Genomic DNA, 21,518 nt, shown 5'->3' on the forward strand with positions numbered 1-21,518 from the left:
TACACATATATTAAGAAATCACTGGCCGGGCGCGGTGGCTCACGCTTGTAATCCCAGCACTTTGGGAGGCCGAGGCGGGCAGATCACGAGGTCAGGAGATCGAGACCACGGTGAAACCCCGTCTCTACTAAAAATACAAAAAATTAGCCGGGCGTGGTGGCGGGCGCCTGTAGTCTCAGCTACTCGGAGAGGCTGAGGCAGGAGAATGGCGTGAACCCGGGAGGCGGCTTGCAGTGAGCCGAGATTGCGCCACTGCACTCCAGCCTGGGCGACAGAGCGAGACTCCGTCTCAAAAAAAAAAAAAAAAAAAAAAAAAAAAAAAAAAAGAAATCACTGTCATGATTGATGTGCTAAGCAGCAAGCTTTACTATTCTCCATGGATTCTACCAAAGTGGTTATCTTGAGTTACCTTTGGTATTCCGGAACTCTCAAGCCAGTCTTGGTAGATGTTTTCAACAGACAGCTCAAGCCTTTAGAAATAAAACAACAAAAAGTAAAGGATTAAAAAGTTACAGAGCACTTATTACAAGACTGGTTCTCTCTAACTGGGCACATCACAGCATCGATCTTCCAGAAGTGCCTGTGCTTTACAGAAAGGGCAGTGCTCCCCTGGGTTGAAGTGTGGAAGGGAGCCCAGTCACATGAGACAGCTTCTCTTCATCCACAGCAACATGCACGATGAAATCTAAGGACCCAGGCACAGCATCACGGGTGCTTTCAGTGCTTTGAAAGGAACTATTTGGCTGGGAAAGCCAGTTTCGGGAGGATAAGGCATATTCATTGCACACATCAGGCATGGCTGCTTCCTGGAGAGTAGTGAAGCAAAGTGAAATATGAACATCATGGCATTTAGTGCGTCAACACGAAATCTGCACTTTATAGGAAAGATGGACTACAACAAGCAAAAATAATACAAATCACTATCAGACCACAGAGAGGCTCAGGTGCAAGGAATGAGGACCACTTCCACTGTCTCCTTTCAACCGGGCCCTGTTCTGCTTTATTTGAGGTAGTATCATTGCTTAATAGGTCCAATCTAAAGTCAGCTGAAATTATTTTGCTTTCACGCCCCGCTGACTTGAGTACTCCTTAAAATCACTAAGTCTTCAGTATATTTAGGATCACCAGATCTCCGGCTGTGTCCTTTTGTCTTCCTTGGCTAATGCAGCTTAAAGCACATCCATCCCCTCAAGCTCTTCCAGATAACTCTTGCTCATACCCAGGATCTCTGCTTACAGAGAGGACTTTCTTGACCTCCTCCCAGACTGAAGCAAGGCCTCCCCAGTGCCATAACATCTGTCACACTCCCTGTTCTCTGCCTCACAGCCTCCACCCGAGTTTGTGACTATTTGTTCGACTACTCGACTTAGTTACTGTCTCCTCGCTGGATTGAAACCATCTGAGATCTGATCCCTGGTATGAAAGAGGATCCTCTTTTTTTTTTATTTGAATGAATGAATGCACATTCAATTGTAGACTCATTAAAATTATTCCTTTTAAAGATAATATTCACCTTTCCACCAAGATACTTCCAAGTTGTTAAGCTCTGCCTCTTTTAAATCTTAATGTATTATACACTACATCATATATAAAAGTATGTAACTATATACCTGCTCTCTCCCTCCCTTTTGGAATTCTAGAAGTTATGAAAAGATACAGTGTTACACACACTGTTAAGGAGCTGGAAGGCCAAGTGCACCCGTCCCCTGACCCTGTGGGTGGTGTTGCAGACGGGGAAGTAGTGAGGTAGGGAGGGAAGGAGGGGTTGGCTTTGGGAGGGCTGGAGGAAAAGGGGACTGACTGACTTTATCTTCCTTTCCTTCCCCATTGGTCACTCACTGGTGCCCCTTGTCCTCCCTAGCCAATGGAAAAAGGAAAGGCTGCTTAAAAAGGCAATTGCTATTTCAAAACAGAAAAAGTTCATGGAGGGAAAGAGGGCTTATGCAGAAAAAGGGCTTTGAGTTCATATGAAAGATGATGGCCCTCTGTGTGATTAGCAGGCAAGAGAAGGGGAGGGGACTACCTCTCTAGGTCCTCCAGGGTCCCAGACTCAGTGGAATTACCGGGCAGACCTCACAGAAAGGTCAGTGCCACCATCGCTGGGCCTTCCACTGCTTCTTAGTGGTCATTTCATAGCATCGGCTTCAGCGCAAATGGCCAAGTCCCCCTGTAAGCTATGAGAGTGTGGGAGTGTGCTCATGCATGGATGTGTGCATGTGTGTCTGTGTGTGTGTGGTGGAGGCAGGGGAGACTTGAAGAGAGGAGGAAGCTCTCAGAGCACCTTCTATAAGGTCATTGTTCTTTTTTAAGCTTTATTTACCTGGGAGAGAGGCTGGAGATTCCCTTAATGGGCAGTAGCAATTTGCCAGAGCAGTGGGGCTAACTGACCAACTAGAGAGAAACACCAATGAAGAAGGTCCGAGAAGAAAACAGGCCTGTGCCTCTAAATCAGGGCAGGTGACATAGAGTACTGCAGAAGCTTCCATAAGCTCTGAAAGCCCAGGGCTGCTCAGGGTTGCAGGCAGGAACCTGACCCCTCCACCAAATGAACTGTCCTCTCCAGTGGCGTGTCCAGCAGCAGATAAGGTGGGAACAGTGCATTCACACCCACCAAGAATAGGCCTTCCACTGGGCAGCCTTGCTTTCAATGTACATTATAAAATCTGTCTTACCGGGATTACAAGCGTCGCGGGTGGATCACAAGGTCAGGAGATCGAGACCACGGTGAAACCCCGTCTCTACTAAAAATACAAAAAAAAATTAGCCGGGCGTGGTGGCGGGCACCTGTAGTCCCAGCTACTCGGAGAGGCTGAGGCAGGAGAATGGCGTGAACCCAGGAGGCGGAGCTTGCAGTGAGCCGCGATCGCGCCACTGCACTCCAGCCTGGGCGACAGAGCGAGACTCTGTCTCAAAAAAAATAAAATAAAATAAAAATTAAAATTAAAAAAAAAAATCTGTCTTACCTCCATCTTCACACATTTCATGAGAAAATAAAGCAACTTCAAGCTTACTTGTGCACAGGTAGGAAAGTGTCCTTCACTGGCTTCCTTTCCAGCCAAAGAGGGACGTTTCTGTGCCCAGAACCCTGAGCCCAAAGCTCCTTTCACCCATCCTTCAAGCGATCCTCAGGAAAGCCAGAGCAAGAGGCTGACTTCTGGGCCAGGCACAGTGGCTCATGCCTGTAATCCCAGTGCTTTGGGAGGCTGAGGCAGGAGAATCACTTGAGGCCAGGAGTTCAAGACCAGCCTGGGCAACATGGCAAAACCCTGTCTCTACTAAAAATACAAAAATTAGCTGGGCATGGTGGCATGTGCATATAGTCCTAGCTCTTTGGGAGGCTGAGGTGGGAGAATGGCTTGAGCCTGGGAGGCAGAGGTTGCTGCGAGCCAGGATCACACCACTACACTCCAGCCTGGCCCCCAAAAAGAAAAAAAAAAAAAAGAGGCTGTCTTCTGAACTGAAAACAAGTCTCCACCTTTCCCATAAGATATTTAAGAGGAAGATGCAGAATTTGGAAAGGACTTAGAGCAATAGTGATGATCAAAAGGGGAAGAGTCCACAAGGGAGGTAAAGGGAACTGAGGTTAAATATCCTGGAGAAGAGAAGTCCGAGGAGCGACTTAATTGCTATTTTTCAGTGATTTTACAAAAGACAGTGAACAGCTGTTGTGCATCAGCATGGGGGAGTGAATATGAAGACAAGGACATAAATTTCCTTTGGGGAATTTTCGCTTACAGATGCTTCTCTAGGGGTGGCATGGAGTGGGGGCTGGGGAGTTGAGCCCTGGAATGTTATTAAGTGAGGTCCAAAGTCCTCACCGGAGAAGACGGAAAAACAGGCAACATTCTCTATGTGGCGAACATTCGCTGGATGGCTGCTGGGCAAAGGTTCTGTGGAAGGCTGGGATGGGAAAACCCAGGGAGTGACTGTCAATTAGGGATGTGTAATAGACACCAGGCAGAATGCTACCAGCGCCTGTAGAGATGATGGTCCTCTAGGTGTTGAAGAACCACCGCTGCAGGTGGGATAGGTAAAACAGGACAAGAGGAGGTGAATCAGGAGAGGCTTCCTAAGAAGGCCATGCATGACTGGGTCCTGGTGGGGCAAAGCCAATAGAAATGGAAGAAAAGCACATCGGGGCAAAGACAGCAGGAGCAGGAATGCCAGTGTAGTAGTGTGCAGACTCTGTTCAGCTCAGTGGGGCTGGCCTCTAGAATGAGCTGAGAAAGAAAACAGGGGGTCCTGTGGGGACTCTGGAGTCCCTGCTACCGGGCCCTGCCTTTGTCAAGGAGGCTCTGGAGCACGGCTGCAGAGGGACACGGCAGAGGACTGAGTCAAGGAAGAAAAAGCGGAGACGAGGCTGGAGGCAGGGAGACCACACCAGAACTTGCAGAACATTTCTGCAGGAGGCAACGAGAGGGGCCCACATGGATGTGGCGTGCAGGGGACAGATCTGCAGGGCAGCACTGAAGCAGTCCAGCTGCAGGGTTGGGAGACACTGTGCAGATAGTGGGCCCCAGGAATCTCTGCAGGATGACTTTCCGTAGGAAGTATGTGGCTGCATACAATTTGCCTGTGCCACAGTCTTCGGCCAACTCAGAGGGTTAGTTCATTGGCAAATTCTGCTATAACATAGTTAGTACTTGCACGCACAGCTACTATTCTACAGTGGCACTAAAAGTGAAACAAAAAGTCCTCTATCCACTGCCAAGAAAAGGCTAAAAGTAGAAGCTACTGCTTAGTGAACACCTACTGTGTACCAGACACAATAGACAGAGTATCATCTATACTTGACAAATATTATTATTATTATTATTATTATTATTATTATTATTAGAGACAGGGTCCCACTTTGTCACTCAGGCTGGAGTGCAGTGGTTCAATCTCAGCTCACTGCAACAACCTCCTCCTCCTCCAGGGATGAAACGATCCTCCCACCTCAGCCTTCTGAGTAGCTGGGACTACAGGCATGTGTCACCACGCCTGACTAATTTTTGAAATTTTTTATAGAGACGGGGTCTCACTATATTGCCCAAACTGGTCTTAAACTCCTGGCCTCAAATGATCCCAGCCTCCCAAAGTGCTGGGATTACAGGCGTGAGCCATCGCACCCACTCAAATGACCAATATTATTGTCTTAATCTTAGAGACAAATACAGGTTCCAAGAAATTGAGAAATGTATCCAAGGCCACACAGATGGTACTTGAAGAGCTGGGATTTGAACCTTTGGTGCCTGGCTATGAAACCCCAGCTTTTCTTTCCATGCTAAACTCAGGCTTCACGACACACGGGTTTCTACTATGGAACTGACAAGCTGGCAGAAGGGGTGGGCCTGTGCCTGCTCCAAACCATGCCGACTTCCCCCTCTCACTAATCTCTCCTGCTGAAGACAGCCTGGCTCCTGCTGAAGACGGCCTGGCTCCTGCATGGTTGCCCTGTTTGTCAACCCTTCGGTTACATTTCTGAAGAGATCAGGAGACCCTTGGGAGGGGCAAAAGTGTGAGAGCAGGAGAGCTCATCAATGAGCTGCATCCAGAGGCAAAAGGCCCTCTCCGTGAATGAAGACAACATGTGTTTTCAGATCACTTTTCTTTGGAAAGGTTCGAAGCATCTTATAACCATTATTCATTTCTCATAATATCCCTGTGAAGTGAGTGTCAATTGTCGTGTGGCTTCTTAGCATAGGAGCATACGAGGACTCTGACCAAGTCAGCAAAGGAAAAAAATCCAGGCTTCTAAACTTCCAGTATCAGTGTCACTATCACACTGCATCATGCCCTATTTGGGGATTGTTAATGTGGAATAAGATGTTAAATTATGAGAGAAAGATGAAAGCATTAATTCCAGCTGCTAACAAAAATTTTTAAGGTACTATGAGTGGCCTTATCTCCCAAGGAATCATGGGAGACCATAGGACAATGTTTAATTTTCAGGGAAGAAATGGACTAATATGTTGTGGTAAGAACATAGCATGCAGGTAGCTCAAAGAAGAAACAGGATGTAAGTCTTAGGAAGAAAGATGACATGTGTGCAGGTTCTGCTGTTTGGAGCATAATTATTGAAATGACACTGCAGGTGAATTTTTAGGTCTGGGATTGGATTTATGCAGTGGTTAAACTAAAAGCTGACTTTTTCAAATCAAGATACTCAGAATCTAAGCCAACGGTGAATATTTTCCCTCTGAGGTCATGTGGCTTAAATAATCGCAACAGACAAGCAGAAGCATTTCCACTTAGCCAGGACCCAGAACTTACAGGAAATTACTCTTCTGCATGTCTGATCACTATGGAAATTGATTTTATACAGAGAGCTACAAGTACACAGACCCATGACTGCGAGTCCTGCATATCTGTACTAGTGAGCGCGGACTTTTCCGCCTCAGTACTGAAACCCAGGCCTTACCCCTGGGCCTCCTGGGTATGAGGAACAGCAGGTGGCTTAGCCCTCTGGCTGGCTGTTCCCTGGTGCACTCCCACATCCTATAAGGCGACCCTGAGAGTCAATGGTCTCCAGTTCCTCGGAGCTATAAATTTGGTCACACTTAGTTAACACAGCAGGGGAGAGAATATGCTGACCACCTGGCATGATAATGGTTAGAAAAACAAGCTGTGTGTAAAGCCAAAAAGTAACCAATTGTTCATCTCTTTATGAAGTTAAAATAAATCAACAGGCTTGTGTGAAGACGGTGTTGCCCATGCCTGTGTTTGCTCGCTCAGCTGATTTCCAAGGTGGGGTGACAAGAATGGGGATTATTGGATGGATCTGCTAATTGTGCCTATCAACGTGTTGCCTGATCAAGAGAAATGTCTTCATCACTCTTGGCTCCTGTCTTCAGCTCTTGAGATCCTAAAGATCACGGTCTGTCAGTGCCTCTGAAGGGAAGCACACAGCCCCAGCAATTTTCACATGAACTAAATGACAGACTTAAAGAATTTGGAAGTGCAACTAGACAGAGGTAAGGCAGCGGAAACTGCAGAGCTCAGGGTCTGGAATGGAAAATGCCCTTTTCTGGAATTCAATTTACATCTGTGTCGATGTTTACATTTAGTTTACATGTTTAAATTCCCTCTCTACATGTGGGTGGATCTCAAAGCTGTGCACAGTTACTTATTTTCTTCCTTTTTTTTTTTGAGACAGGGTCTCACTCTGTCTCCCAGGCTGGCGTGCAGTGGTGCAATCTCAGCTCATTGCAGCCTCAAACTCCTGGGCTCAAGCCATCCTCCCACCTCAGCCTCCCAAGTAGCTGAGACTACAGACACGCACCACCACGCAGGCTAATTTTTTGTATTTTTGGTAGAGATGGGATTTTACCATGTTGGCCAGGCTGGTCTCCAACTCCTAAGCTAAAAGTGATCTGCCCGCCTTGGCCTCCCAAAGTGCTGGGATTACGGGCATGAGCCATGGTGCCCAGCTGATTTATTTTCTTGATCAAAACAATTCATTTGTGCTTGGGTAGATAATAAAGATTGCTGAGGTCACACTTATAAAACGAGTACTGTGTAGCTCCGTGGGAGAGGAAGAGTATTAGATTAAAACAAACACAGGAACATGCACACACAAACACAGTAACTGGTGGGCAAGGAAAGAAGTGGCAGCTGTTACTAACACTGGAACACCAGGCAGCAAGGACACTGGCATAAGGCGTTCCACAGGGCTCTTTCACCAGGAGAGGCAGCTGCTCAGGATTTGTCTGAGTTTTCTTCTGAGCACTTTTAGTTTTATCTGACAGCATCTTTCTGCCTTCCAATGCTCGCCCCTTTCACTCCCTCTGCCCCATCCAGACTCCCCAAACACCTGCCCTCCTGCATTTCCACTGCTACTTCAGAGTGTGACTTAGTGGCTAAGAAAGAAAGGTCAGACTCAACTTTCACAACCAGTCAACCAAGTCTTTTCTGTGCCAACTCTAAAGTATGCCTTGGCCGTTCATTACTCTCAAACCCACCACCACGGTCACCGTCCCTGCCATAACTCCAGCTCTCCAGGTCTCTTGACTGAACCGCTCTATTGGTTTCTAATTGTTCTCCTGGCTTCCAGTCCTCTCCGCCCCCATCTCTCTGCCACACTGCCCTCGGCAGGTGTCTTTCCAATCTGTTGACGGCACTGCCTTCCTTAAGCCTGTTAGATGTACAGGTGCCTGAAGGCTCAGAGCTGGGACTGATGAGACCCTCTCTATGTCCCCAGGACTCTGAACCTCAGCAGAGCACTTCCTACATGGAGTAATAATGACTTGTTTCTGTTTCATCTTCAGTAGTCGACTAGGAGCCTCCTAGGGCTACTCATGGGATTTATTTCTCTCGGTTCCCGTGTCCAGCCCAAAGCCTGGTATGGGAGATGCTCAATAGAGAATGTTGAGTAAATCAAAGCAAGAGAACAATGCAAAGGCAGTAAGGCCTAGAGAGTGCTGGCCCCTGAACACTGACAGACTGGTCTAATCTGAAAAACTTTGCCTCATCAGAACGGCTCACGTGCTTAACAGATGTGCCCAAGGATCAGTTTGCAACAGAGGCCAAAGATTAGAGGCTCCGGGGGGTAGGTGTGGGGCCTTTGGAGACCTAGATAAAATTGGTACAATATGTCGCATAACTAATAGGGTAAACAGTCTGTTTTAATAGCTGAACTAGATTCTGAGATTAGTTAGCAGGCAAAAAGATTTTGAATTTCAAAATACATTCTGGTATACCTGCTGAAATCAATTCATTGTAAAAATGAAATCTCCTTAGCTTTTAAGGAGATTTTTTTAAAAAGAAGCTTAAGCCTGCTAGACAAAACATGATCCTAACCGGGAGAGGTATCCTATCAAAAGGCATGTGATTGGTGATTGGGGGCCACCATTAAGACAGGGACACTGCTCTTAAGTTCCACAATTACAACAACAAAAGTCTCTTTGTGGGCTCAGTGTGCAGCCTCAATAAATATTCACAACGATAAAATCCAGGTTCCCCCAGAGCCAGAGTGCTCAGGGGCCATCCAAATGAACTCCATAACCTTATTAGGAAGAGGATTAAAAGAGAGACCTCCAAAACTAAAAATGCACTTTGTTGCTTCAGTGAAAATTACTATATTTATGCCCTAAGAAGTTCTTTTGAAAGAATGCATAGTCACCACTCAGAAACAGACTTTGGTAACAGCCTAAGAAAGTAATACACCATTTCTATTAATTTTCTTTTTTTCTCGGTTTTAGTTCCTACGGAAACTGCTTCGTTCTGTGAGAGGACCTGAAAAGTTATTCTGGGGTAGGTACGAAGAAAAGGAAAAAAATATATCCTGCAGGTAAACTGTCTTCTTGATCTTAACAGCCACATGTGATGGGATTTTTGCATGAAGAAATCCCATATGTCTGTTTTTTTTTTTTTTCAAGACAGTAAATCTGAAAACATTTCAGACCTCCCAAAACAAGCCACATTTCCTTTGAGCAGCCTCCTGAAACACTTAGACAAAGTTTTATCCAGGGAGACTGCGTGGGGCCTTGGAAACCTTGGCCAATTTCTAAGGCCCCACACAATCTCCCTGGATAAGATTTCTTCAGCATCAAAAGGCATGAACATGAAAAGGTAGAAACAAAGAAATTTATCAAATATGGGTATGTTAATCCTTTATGATGCCTGGCTTGCTTTATGTGTGTGTATAATGGGCATAAAAACACAGTTAGTGAAGTAAGATCTAGTGTTTGATAGCACAGTCGGGTGTTTAAAGCTAACAATAGTTTGTTGCATTGTTCAAAATTGCTGGAAGAGAGGAAGTGAAATGTTCCCAACATAAAGAAGGGGTGGATGTCTGGGGTGACTGATGTCCCAGCTGCCCTGGTCTGATAATTCCACACGGTATGCATGCACCAAAATACCACATGCACCCACAAATACAGACCACTATTAAGTACTGAAAAACCTGACTAACAATAATACTTCCACTATTGAAGAAAGAATTTGGAGCCATTCTGAATGGAAGGTGAAAGAGAAGTTTACACAGAAAAAGCCAATAAAAACCCAATGCTTAGAACAAAACCCCCACGTCCTCATGAGCCCTGGATCCTCTCCTGACTGCATGTCATCTCCTGCACCTAGTCTGGTAGCGTAAGCCCCGACACTGTACCCTGGAGACACCCAATTCACAATGCCTATAAGACAGGCTCATCGACATGGAGCTTACTGGCCCTGCATGAATCTAAGTCTATGTCTGTGTCAAAGAATTCATTTCCACACTTGGAAATCTGTTCCATGCATAAAAACATAGCTAAAACCGTGGGTCAGAAATGAGGCAAGCAATGTTAACTCTTCTTCAAAGAAATGTTTAATTTCTCAAGATGCCTCCGTTTAACGTTTGAATACCAATTTTGCTATTAGAAATTATATTGGCCGGGTGCGGTGGCTCACGCCTGTAATCCCAGCACTTTGGGAAGCCGAGGTGGGTGGATCACGAGGTCAGGAGATCAAGACCATCCTGGCTAACACGGTGAAACCCCATCTCTACTAAAAATACAAAAAATTAGCTGGGTGTGGTGGTGGGCACCTATAATCCCAGCTACTCGGGAGGCTGAGGCAGAAGAATGGCTTGAACCCAGGAGGTGGAGCTTGCAGTGAGTCAAGATCGTGCCACTGCACTTCAGCCTGGGTGACAGAGCAAGACTCCGTCTCAAAAAAAGAAATAATGTTTCAGGGTATTCACTTTTTTTTTTTTGAGACGGAGTCTCGCTCTGTCGCCCAGGCTGGAGTGCAGTGGCGCAATCTCGGCTCACTGCAAGCTCCGCCTCCCGGGCTCACGCCATTCTCCTGCCTCAGCCTCTCCGAGTAGCTGGGACTACAGGCACCCGCCACCATGCCCAGCTAATTTTTTGTATTTTTAGTAGAGACGGGGTTTCACCGTGGTCTCGATCTCCTGACCTCATGATCCACCCGCCTCGGCCTCCCAAAGTGCTGGGATTACAAGCGTGAGCCACCGCGCCCGGCCAGGGTATTCACTTTTTAACGCCTAAATCAAGAAAGGAAATTAGGAGAGGGTTGGAATGAACGTATTTTAACCCCAAACATTGGTTCTAAGACCCCTCTGCAAACCCTGTCGGTGGTCAGCCAGCCTAAAACTGGATACCTCCAAAAATGAGAATCTCCCTCCTTCCAGGGTAGTGAGCTGGTGCTGAGCAGTGTACTGAAAAAACACGGGCCAGATCCAGATAGGCCTAATTCCATCTATGCTGTTTTGCTTGCTGAGGGATCTTGGAGTCTCAGTTTCCCCATTTGTAACATAGTAGATAAGAGCACAGGTTCTAGAGCCAGACTGCTTGGGCTAAAATCCCAGCCTGCCGCATACAGCTGTGAGATCCTGGGCAGCTTACTCAGCCTCTCAGTATCTTGGTCCTCTTGGTATAATCGGGATGAAAACATCATGGACCAAATAGTGTTGTTTTGAGGATTAAATGAGTGTCTGTATGTGCTCAACTTCAGTGTTGGCTTATAATAATCACTATCATGATGATGCTGAACAGCACTGTAGTAAGAGTTAAATGATTACTGTATCTAGATCCTGGATCCAGTGCCTGATACACAGATGATTATAATATCTACACCAATCATTAATTGAACACCTACTTTTAAAACATATGCTAGCTTCTTTAATCCTCTCTAAAACCCTGATAGGTTAAAAAACTAAAATTTGGGGGGATTATGTGACTTGCTCCAAATGTCATAGTTAAGAAGTGGCAATCCCAGCATTTTGGGAGGCCAAGGCGGGTGGATTACTTGAGGTCAGGAGTTTGAGACCAGCCTGGCCAACATGGTGAAACCCCAACTCTACTAAAAATACAAAAATTAGTGGGGTGTGGTGGCACACCCCTGTAATCCCAGCACTTTGAGGGGCTGAGGCAGGCGGGATCACCTGAGCTGAGGAGTTCAAGACCAGCCTGGCCAACATGGCGAAACCCTGACTCTACTAAAAATACAAAAATTAGGCGTGGTGGGTGCCTGTAGTCCCAGCTACTTGGGAGGCTGAGGCAGGAGAATCACCTGAACCTGGGAGGTGGAGTTTGCAGTGAACCGAGATCGTGCCACCGCACTCCATCCTGGGTGACAGAGTGATACTCCATCTCAAAAAAACAAACAAATGAAGTGGCAGAGCTGGGTTTAAAAATCTAGGAGAGCCTGATTTTACATCCCAAGCTCTTACTACTATACTACATTTTTTCTTTTAATTAAACAGTATTTCCTTGCATTAAGCCACATTAACTGGAGCTACCCTGAGTTTTCGAACCTTCCTCTCCTCCATTCTTTCCGCAGCAGCGAAGGCCACAGATTGCGCTTGGCTTGCCTCCCATACCACTTTCGGGGCTCCTGACTTTGGGGATCTTCAGTCGTGCACACTGGCTCCCAATATCTACTGGGGCTCGTCCCAAAGTTTGGCTGATGATCCTGTACTCCCATTGTCAGAACTAGGTCCCTGCCTCTATTAGACAGAAAGACTGAGCTTTCTAGGCTGTGTCAAGCCAACCAATGGCAATGTCATTTTTAACATTAAAACTGGGCTCTTAATTCCTAAATTGGTCCTTACCTTTTTTCTTCTGGAATGTTCTCCAGTAGCATTTGAAGGAAATCCTGGGATTAAAAACAAGGAAACCATTAAAGATGTCCATCAATAAATAACTCTTGCCTGGAACCATGCCAGAGGCTGAGTGCTCCCAGCTACTGACAGCTCACCTGCTAGAGAAGCTAGACCTATGTTGACTTAATAGACTATAGACTCAATTTATTAATTTCCCAGGGTTTCAATCGAATCATTGAAAGAGATCTGTTTTGTAAAAACCAAGAACACATTAAAAAGTGGAATGTTTGTTATTCTGACCTAATCCAACAGTCTATTTTTGTTTTGTGTTTAGCCATTTTCAAAAGGCTGGCCATCAAGTAAAGCATTATCCCTCTCTACTCCCCCATTGCCTCTAATTCCTGAACCTTCCCTAGAGATTCTTGTACTCCTAGAGGCTAGGAACTAACTGCAACTCTCTTGAGTTGCTCTACCAAATGATATTTAAAGATAAATATCAAGATGATAAATATCCCATCAAGGAACAAAGATGTCCACAACTCCAAGCATGGCTCACAAGCCCCTGCCTCCATCTGCAGCCTCTTCTCATGCCCTTGTAAAGTCCTCGGTCACTGGACATTTGAGATGTTTAGATGATAAGTTTTTTAAACCTAAAGGTATGGCTTACACACACATACACACACACGCATTTTATTTTCCTTTACTATGGAAAATTTCAAGCACAATCAAAAGTAGACAAAACTTTCACATACCCATCAATGCACAGCCCATCCCGCCCTATCCACTTTCCCTCTTCCTGTGTTATTTAGAAGCAAGTCCCAAACATTACATAATTTCATCAATAAAGGTTTTAGTAAATATCTCTTATTTACTCTTAAAACATAACCACAAAACCATAAAGACCTAAAAAATTCGAATATGAATGTTCGTTTATATTTAATTTGTACTGTGAGTATTGTGACTCCCTTTTCCAGCCTATTTCATTATGGAATCTTGATTTGTTCTTAACTAGGGTTGTCAGATAAGAAGAGATGCCCAGTAAAATTGGGGGCATAATTACATTAAAAAATTATTTGCTATTAAACTGAAATTTGAATTTTACTGATTTTTCTGTTCTGTATTTTTATTTGCTAAGTGTGTAACCCTAGTGTCAACCTTTCCTCATCTGAAGATTTAATAAGATATACTTTGTATACTTTGGATAAATACAGAACATGAAACAAACAAGAACAATATTTAACTTTCTTGGAACTTAATGATATTGAGTAACAAGTAAGATCCATATTTGAAGTTTTTCTTTTAATAAATAGAAAATAATCTTTTAAAACGGGTCTGCCCAAACATGACAGACAAGAGTCACTCCAGACTAAGCCCTCCCAATAGAACCAAGTCTGCAAATACAGACTCCACACAGGACTCTGATGACACCCATTTAACTGCAGACCGAAGCCTCCCAATAGAACCAATTCTGCAGATACAGACTTCACACAGGACTCTGATGACACCCATTTAACTGCAGACTGAAGCCTCCCAATAGAACCAAGTCTGCAGATACGGACTTCACACAGGATTCTGATGATACCCATTTAACTGTGAGATGGAAGCAGTAGCACAGATCTTTGCGTTACAGAACAGTTAGAATTACAGAGGAATAGAAATCTGCAAACCATTTGTATGACGAGGTGTTCTTCTTCTATCATCACACAGAAATACAGCTACCACCACACTAGTGAAGCTGGCTGTCTGATTTCTATGTGTTCATGGGTGGTCACAGTCCATTTCTTCCAGAGACAAAGTCTCCCTATTAAGAGCATTAATGAAATATTTATTTCTTGTAATGTCTGTTCTCCTTCTGAGACTTTACTTGTTTATTGCTGTTTGACATGAAATAACAATACAAACGGTAATAAAACTAATGTTTAAAAAAATGGACTATGCAAAGAAAATGGGAGTGGGGGGACAACCCCAAACTGACTGATGCCTCACAGCTGAAGTCATTCCTTGCACCTGCAGTGGATATATACAGAAAAATACCAAAGGAAACAAGAGCAGTATTTAGAATGCAAAGAATTATTTTTGCTTGAGGTTCTTAGTTATCATTTTTATTACTTAAAAATTATTTTGCAAAAAAGTTGAAGTACACATTTATCACAATCTAATATATTATTTTATAAATTTAATAACTTAATAGATAACTTGGTGGATTAATTTCTCACTGGCTTGTGGATAGGATTTTTGATTCGTAAAAATCCAAGTCCTTGTAGGGGCCGGGTGCGGTGGCTCACGCCTGTAATCCCAGAACTTTGGGAGGCCAAGGCGGGCAGATCACGAGGTAAGGAGTTCGAGACCAGCCTGGCCAACATAGTGAAACCCTGTCTCTACTAAAAATACAAAAAATTAGCTGGGTGTGGTGGTGTGCACCTGTAATACCAGCTACTTGGGAGGCTGAAGCAGGAGAATTGCGTGAACCTGGGAGGCAGAGGTTGCAGTGAGCAGAGATCGTGCCATTGCGCTCCAGCCTGGGCGACAGTGCAAGACTCCATCTCAAAAAAAAAAAAAAAAATCCAAGTACTTGTAATGATAACTTTTTACTAAGTTTACTTCATTATCTCCTTGTAGCCCATACTAATTTATCTTATATTTGCCTGGTAATTTATGCTCAATTATATGGGGGGAAATTACATTAACTCAATGGCAACAGGGTGAATTTAACTGCATGAGAAGCAGGAAATTCAGAGTTAACCTTAATTCTGCCCTTTTGCATTTTCCAGTTACAACTGGATCCTTCTGTACAGGATTGCAGAGCACAAGTATCCAGAATTGGGTGTTGAGTTCAGGGTAAGTGCAGGAGGCCCCGGGAACCCTGCTTCGTGTTGAAGGAAGATGGTTGTCCTGCCTCCCAGTGGGCTGTGATCCTGGAGCACCTGCCTCTTCCTACCTCAGAGCTCAGGCCTGCAGGCAACAGAGCAGTAAGCTGGAGGCTGCCAGCAATGCTGGGGATGGCAGGCCCAGGAGATCGCAAAATCCTAACGCCTTGGGCATCTCTAAGACATGGGGCTGCATTCCCACAGGCTATGGGAATGTCTTTCTACAGCGTTCGATATTCTTCTGTTCTGTGTTCCATCCCATTCAAGACAGCTGGTCTCATCCAGGCAGTCTCTGTACCATCTATCAATGGAATTAACCCACTGGCCCTTCTTACTCCTGTCACAGATTCCGTCTTTAACCATGAAACACTAGTTTTCCTGTTTCTTTTCATAAATTGGCATATATCTCTAGAATGGACTTATGTTATGACAGAAGCTTTTTCCACTTTCTACAGCACAAGAAAATAAAAAGAAAAATGTCTCTTATGATTCTTCCTTTCTGCACCACCTCTTTTCAATTCTTTCATCTGTCTTCTTTCTTTCCTACAGTGTACTGGCAGTTTTGTGAAAGCAACTTACAAATCTTATTTGGACAAGGAGGACTTTTTTCATAGCTGATTCTAGAATCATTTGACAAAGTTAGCTAGCAACAAATAGTAGGGGCCCCAGTTTGTCACCTCTGCAGTGTGCCTGAAAACAAATTAAAACCAAAGCCCACCCCTACTCCCCAAATTCTATTGATAAAACAATAGATTTATTTGAATCTATGAAGGGGATGAAATTCTATCCGGACCCTTGGCAATGGTTACAAGCCCACACTCCAGTCAGAAAATACATTCCTTCAGAATTTTTTTTCATTTCCTACTCTCCTAATAATCTATATGCCCATCAGGTCTGTCGCATACAGCTTGTTTTGATTAACACCTAACAACACTAAATTAAGCACTACACATTTTTGAAAAACTAACACAGATTTTGGCACATGGCTAATTTGGTAACTATTTTTTAGTCCTGATGAAAGTATTCAACAGAAAGCAGGTATATGTAGATTCTACTGGACAAGCTGACACCGGCTTGACTATTACATGGGGCTAGCAATTGCTGTCAAGTATTTTATGAATAATTATCATGTTCATGGGGAAGGGATGGGAGGTAGTAGAGGCAAAACAAAATATTGAAGGAAGGACAGGATTGGCAAGATAAAAACTGAGAAGAAATGAAATTGTCAGGAAGAAGTTATTGTTACTCAAGAGAGGGCTTTTAGTGGGGGCTACAAAGATGATAATATTGGCCGGATGCAGTGGCTCACGCCTGTAATCCCAGCACTTTGGGAGGCCGAGGTGGGCGGATCATGAGGTCAGGAGGTCGAGACCATCCTGGCTAACACGGTGAAACCCCATTTCTACTAAAAAATACAAAAATTTAGCCAGGCGTGGTGGTGGGCGCCTATAATCCCAGCTACTCGGGAGGCTGAGGCAGGAGAATGGCGGGAGAATGGCGTGAACCCGGGAGGCGGAGCTTGCAGTGAGCCGAGATATCGCCACTGCACTCCAGCCTGAGCGACAGAGTGAGCCTCCATCTCAAAAAAAAAAAAAAAGAAAAAAAGAAAGAAAAAAGATAATATTGAAATGCTGGAGAGGGAGGGCATTTGGAAGGGAAAGGATTAAGATGTAAATTAGAAAAGGAAGAAGAACTTTAGGGACTTCTGAGTAAAGAAACTGGATCATAGACCTTCATCACCAATAACTAACTAGCAATTTACACAAAAACACAAACCATTAAAGTAATTAAAAACGTAACCAGCAGCATTCAAACAAGGACAGCCTCATGGCATAAACTTCAAGAAGATGCAACTAAGAAAGAAATCTAAGATTCAAACACAGCTTCTAACTCTCCCTCTGCACCGACCCCCAGCCTCATGCTTAGCAGTAGTAGCACTGGTGAACTGCACAAACCCTGCAAATTCTCACAAATATCCACACATTTGGGAAAAAATAGGATTATCTTTATCTGTCTTCTTTTTTCCTGTGGAGGGGCTGGAAGGGTTTGCTGGCAAGAGATGAGTAAAACGTGGGAAATAAACAACTGAGGATGACTCTCTTCGGTGAACTGCTCATGTTCTAGGGCTGTCACCTAAATTGGAGGAACAATATTAATTGAGAGGGAATTAATTAATATTAATGCAGTGGGAAAAAGCTGCACCCATATTAAGTCACAAGAATCTTGGCAGGGGACATTTAACAAGTTTTCAAGAGCAGCACAGCCACATTTTCCCAACAAAGGCTGTGTACAACTCCAGTGGAGCTTCTCTCCTCCTCCCCTCTACACATAACATCCAAGTTTCAAACTGTAGCTCAGAGGGAGAGAAAAACAGGCATAGGGTAAGTTGGAAAAGGAATCAAAGATAACGTTCCAATACATATGAGAATACATGAAAGGTCAGGAGAGTGCTACTCAAGCTGAGAATGAGCAAAAAGAAATGTATGGCAACCATGCAAACTAACACAACAACAACTCACATAGAGAGAAAGCAGCATAACACATAAAAGATAAGGAATCCCGCCTTGAAGAAAACATAATCTAAGGAACAGAAGAAAATGCTCCATGAATACTTTACACTATAAAATAAATTAACAGCTACAGAAAAAATAAGAACATAAATTTGGTAAAATGAAAGCTCAAAGGTAAGTTGACAAAACAACAAAATGAAATGAACGTAGAGATTTCATGGCAAAGGTAATAAATTAAGGACCAGTACAGGAGCACTAATAGAAATAGCAAGGAAAAGAACAGACATTAAGGAAAATAACACTAATAATAATGGGGTTGCTTCAGATTAATACAGGTCATGAAGAAGAAAAAGATAAACACAATTGGAAAATAACAGGTATAGAGGACAAAGATGATATAACACAAGGAAAACTGGTAACCTTGAAATCCAGAACCCTGCAAGGGGGAAAAACAAATTCAAAAATACAATGAAGACATACTTATTGAAAGAAGAAAGAATAGAATCTAGGACTAAAAATAAAAATGCACACTATTTTTCCAGGGGGAAAAAAGATAGAAAACCATAGACACAAAGCCATTTCCTGATAAAATTACTAAACTTCAAAGATAAGGAAAGAATTCTTCTGTCATCTAAGAGGCAGAAAGGGGGAAAAGTAGGATGACTGCAAAAGTTGCCACAGCAGGATTTAATGCCAGAAAGCAGCTGAGCCATATCTAAAAGTTCTGAGGGCATGAAAATGTGACCCAAGAATATTATATCCAGTCAGTTTATAATTCAAATATAAAGACAACAGGCAAGAATTTTTTTTTTTTTTTTTTTTTAAGACGGAGTCTCACTCTGTCATCCAGGCTGGAGTGCAGCGGCGCGATCTCGGCTCACTGCAAGCTCTGCCTCCCGGGTTCATGCCATTCTCCTGCCTCAGCCTCCCGAGTAGCTGGGACTACAGGCGCCCACCACCGCACCCAGCTTATTTTTTGTATTTTTAGTAGAGACAGGGTTTCACCATGTTAGCCAAGATGGTCTCGATCTCCTGACCTCGTGATCTGCCCACTTTGGCCTCCCAAAGTGCTGGGATTACAGGTGTGAGCCACCACGCCCGGCCCACAAGCATTCTTAAGCAGTAGGAACTCAGAAATCATAGAGCCTGTGAGTCTGCAACTTGAACACAAATTTGATAATGAAATTCAGCCAGCAAAGAGCTGAATCAAAATAAAATATTCATGAAAAAGGTAAAATAACTGGTGGTAAATACTGAAATCCTTTAACAAGCCAAGATTACACAACTGTGAAAATTATGGTTATAGTCAATTTTGTAAATGAAATAAACCTTAATATATAAAAATAATAATTAAGAAAAATTTAGAATTAAGGGGAAAGTAGTTAAAGTATATAACTATTTAATTCCTCATCTTTTTTTTTTTTTTTTTTTCCCCGAGATGGAGTCTCATTCTGTCCCAGGCTGGAGTGCAGTGGTGTGATCTCGCCTCACTGCAACCTCCGCCTCCTGGGTTCAAGCTATTCTCCTGCCTCAGCCTCCTGAGTAGTTGGGATTACAGGCACTCACCACCATGCCCGGCTAATTTTTGTATTTTTAGTAGAGATGGGGTTTCACCATGTTAGCCAGGCTGGTCTCAAACTCCTGACCTCATGATCCACCCGCCTCAGCCTCCCAAAGTGCTGGGATTACAGGCGTGAGCCACCGTGCCCAGCCAATTCCTCATCTTTTACAGTAGTGAATAAACTGATGTTTTCTAAAAATGGAATATATAGGTAAAGGGAAAAAATAATTTCAACCTCTTAATTCTTTTATAATAATGTTTCTTAACCATAAAAAATTCTTTCAGAAAATAATCTTTCTTACACTTATCTTAAGTTCGGGAATTTATCTCCACTTTAGTTGCTTTTTCATTCATTAAATTCAAGTAAAAGAAAATTTAAAACATTTCATTAAAATGCACATATAATATAATCCTATTTTTATAAAATTATTTCTGTCCAGTGACATCAATGTCTGTATACACACATATACCATATATACATACATACACAGATACATGTATATATATCATGTATAACATATAAACATTGAGGGATAAATAGTATGATTTCCGGAATGTCATTCACACAATATTAATTATAGGTATTTCTGGGTGGTGGAATTTTGAGTAATGTTTCACATTCTTTGTATTTTTCTGCATTGCTTATAATTTTTTATGAGTATATGCCAGTTGGAAAAGCAATAATTTCCAAACTTAATACAAAGCTACAATAATCAAGACAATATGATACTAGCACAAGAATAGAAATAATGATTAATGGAATCAAATTGGGAGTCCAGAAGTGAATGCTTACATTAATGATCAACTAATTTTTGGCAAGGGTACCAAGGCAATTCAATGGAGGGAAAGAACAGTCTTTTTAACAAATGGTTTATGGGACAACTGGATATTCACATGCAAAAAAAAATTAAGTTGGACTGTAATCGTCACAATATATATAAAAATTAATTCATCACATCTGTAATCCCAGCATTTTGGGAGGCTGAGGTGGGTGGATCACGAGATCAGGAGATCGAGATCATCCTGGCTAACATGGTGAAACCCCATCTCTACTAAAAATACAAAAAATTAGCCGGGCGTGGTGGCGGGCGCCTATAGTCCCAGCTACTCCGGAGGCTGAGGGAGGAGAATGGCGTGAACCCGGGAGGCGGAGCTTGCAGTGAGCTGAGATCGCGCCACTACACTCCAGCCTGGGCGACAGAGTGAGACTCTGTTTCAAAAAAACAAAACAAAACAAAAAAATACATTAATTCAAAACAGATCAGAGGACTAAATATAAGAGCTAATGCAATAAAACTCTTAAAAAAATATAGGAGTGAATCTTTGTGACCTTTAATGAAGCAACAGTTTCTTAGTTATGACACTTAAAGCACAATAAACCAAAGAGAAAATAGATACACTGGACTTCATCAAAATTAAAAACTTTTGTGCTATAAAGGACACCATCAAGAGAGTAAAAATACAAAACATAAAACAAAATATTTGAAAATCATATCTCTGATAAGGGACTTATATCCCAAATATATAAAGTACTCTTAAAACTCAATAATAAAAGACAATCAAAATTTTAAAATCAGCAAATAATCTGAATAAACATTTCTCCAAAGAAGAAATGGCCCATAATCATATAAAAGGTGCTCAAAATCATTAGCCATCACAGAATGCAAATCAAAACCATCATGAGCTATAATTTCACACCCACTAGGGTGGCAATAATAAAAAAATCCAGAGGGCATTAAGTGTTGGCAAGTGCATGAAGAAACTGGAACCCTTGTGCATTTCTGGTGGGAATGTAAAATGGCACGGCCAATATGGAAACAGTACAATTTTTCAACAAGCTAAACATAGAATTATTGTATAACCCAGCAATTCCACTTCTGGGTATATACTGAAAATAACTGAAAGCAGGGACTTGAACAGATATTTTATTCACTAATGGTCACAGCAGCATTATTCACAATGGCCAAAAGATGAAAAAAATGCAAATGTTCATGAAAGAATTAACGGGTAAACAAAATGTGGTATATACATGCAATGGAGCATTCAGCTTTAAG

At 43.0% G+C, this 21,518-nt stretch overlaps 1 protein-coding gene across 17 annotated transcripts in view; it reads right to left on the reverse strand.

The window, feature by feature from the left end:
* AOPEP (aminopeptidase O (putative)) overlaps window positions 1-21,518 on the reverse strand; it is a 395,241-nt gene that overhangs the window by 133,486 nt on the left and 240,237 nt on the right. For 15 of the 17 annotated variants that reach the window (XR_008656596.2, XM_055271838.2, XM_055271836.2 and 12 more), the window contains 2 exons: window positions 12,536-12,579; window positions 410-470 (listed from right to left, as the gene is read on the reverse strand). Coding sequence is in view for 16 of the 17 variants with exons in the window: in XM_055271838.2 (XP_055127813.1) it covers window positions 410-470; window positions 12,536-12,579 (105 nt within the window). In the remaining variant the exon portion in view is untranslated. Of the gene's footprint in view, window positions 1-409; window positions 471-12,535; window positions 12,580-14,210; window positions 14,328-21,518 lie in introns of those variants that run through there. The other 2 variants (XM_055271843.2, XM_063636207.1) reach the window with 2 other exon arrangements.

Source organism: Symphalangus syndactylus, chromosome 3 (assembly GCF_028878055.3).
Source record: "Symphalangus syndactylus isolate Jambi chromosome 3, NHGRI_mSymSyn1-v2.1_pri, whole genome shotgun sequence".
NCBI lineage: Eukaryota > Metazoa > Chordata > Mammalia > Primates > Hylobatidae > Symphalangus > Symphalangus syndactylus.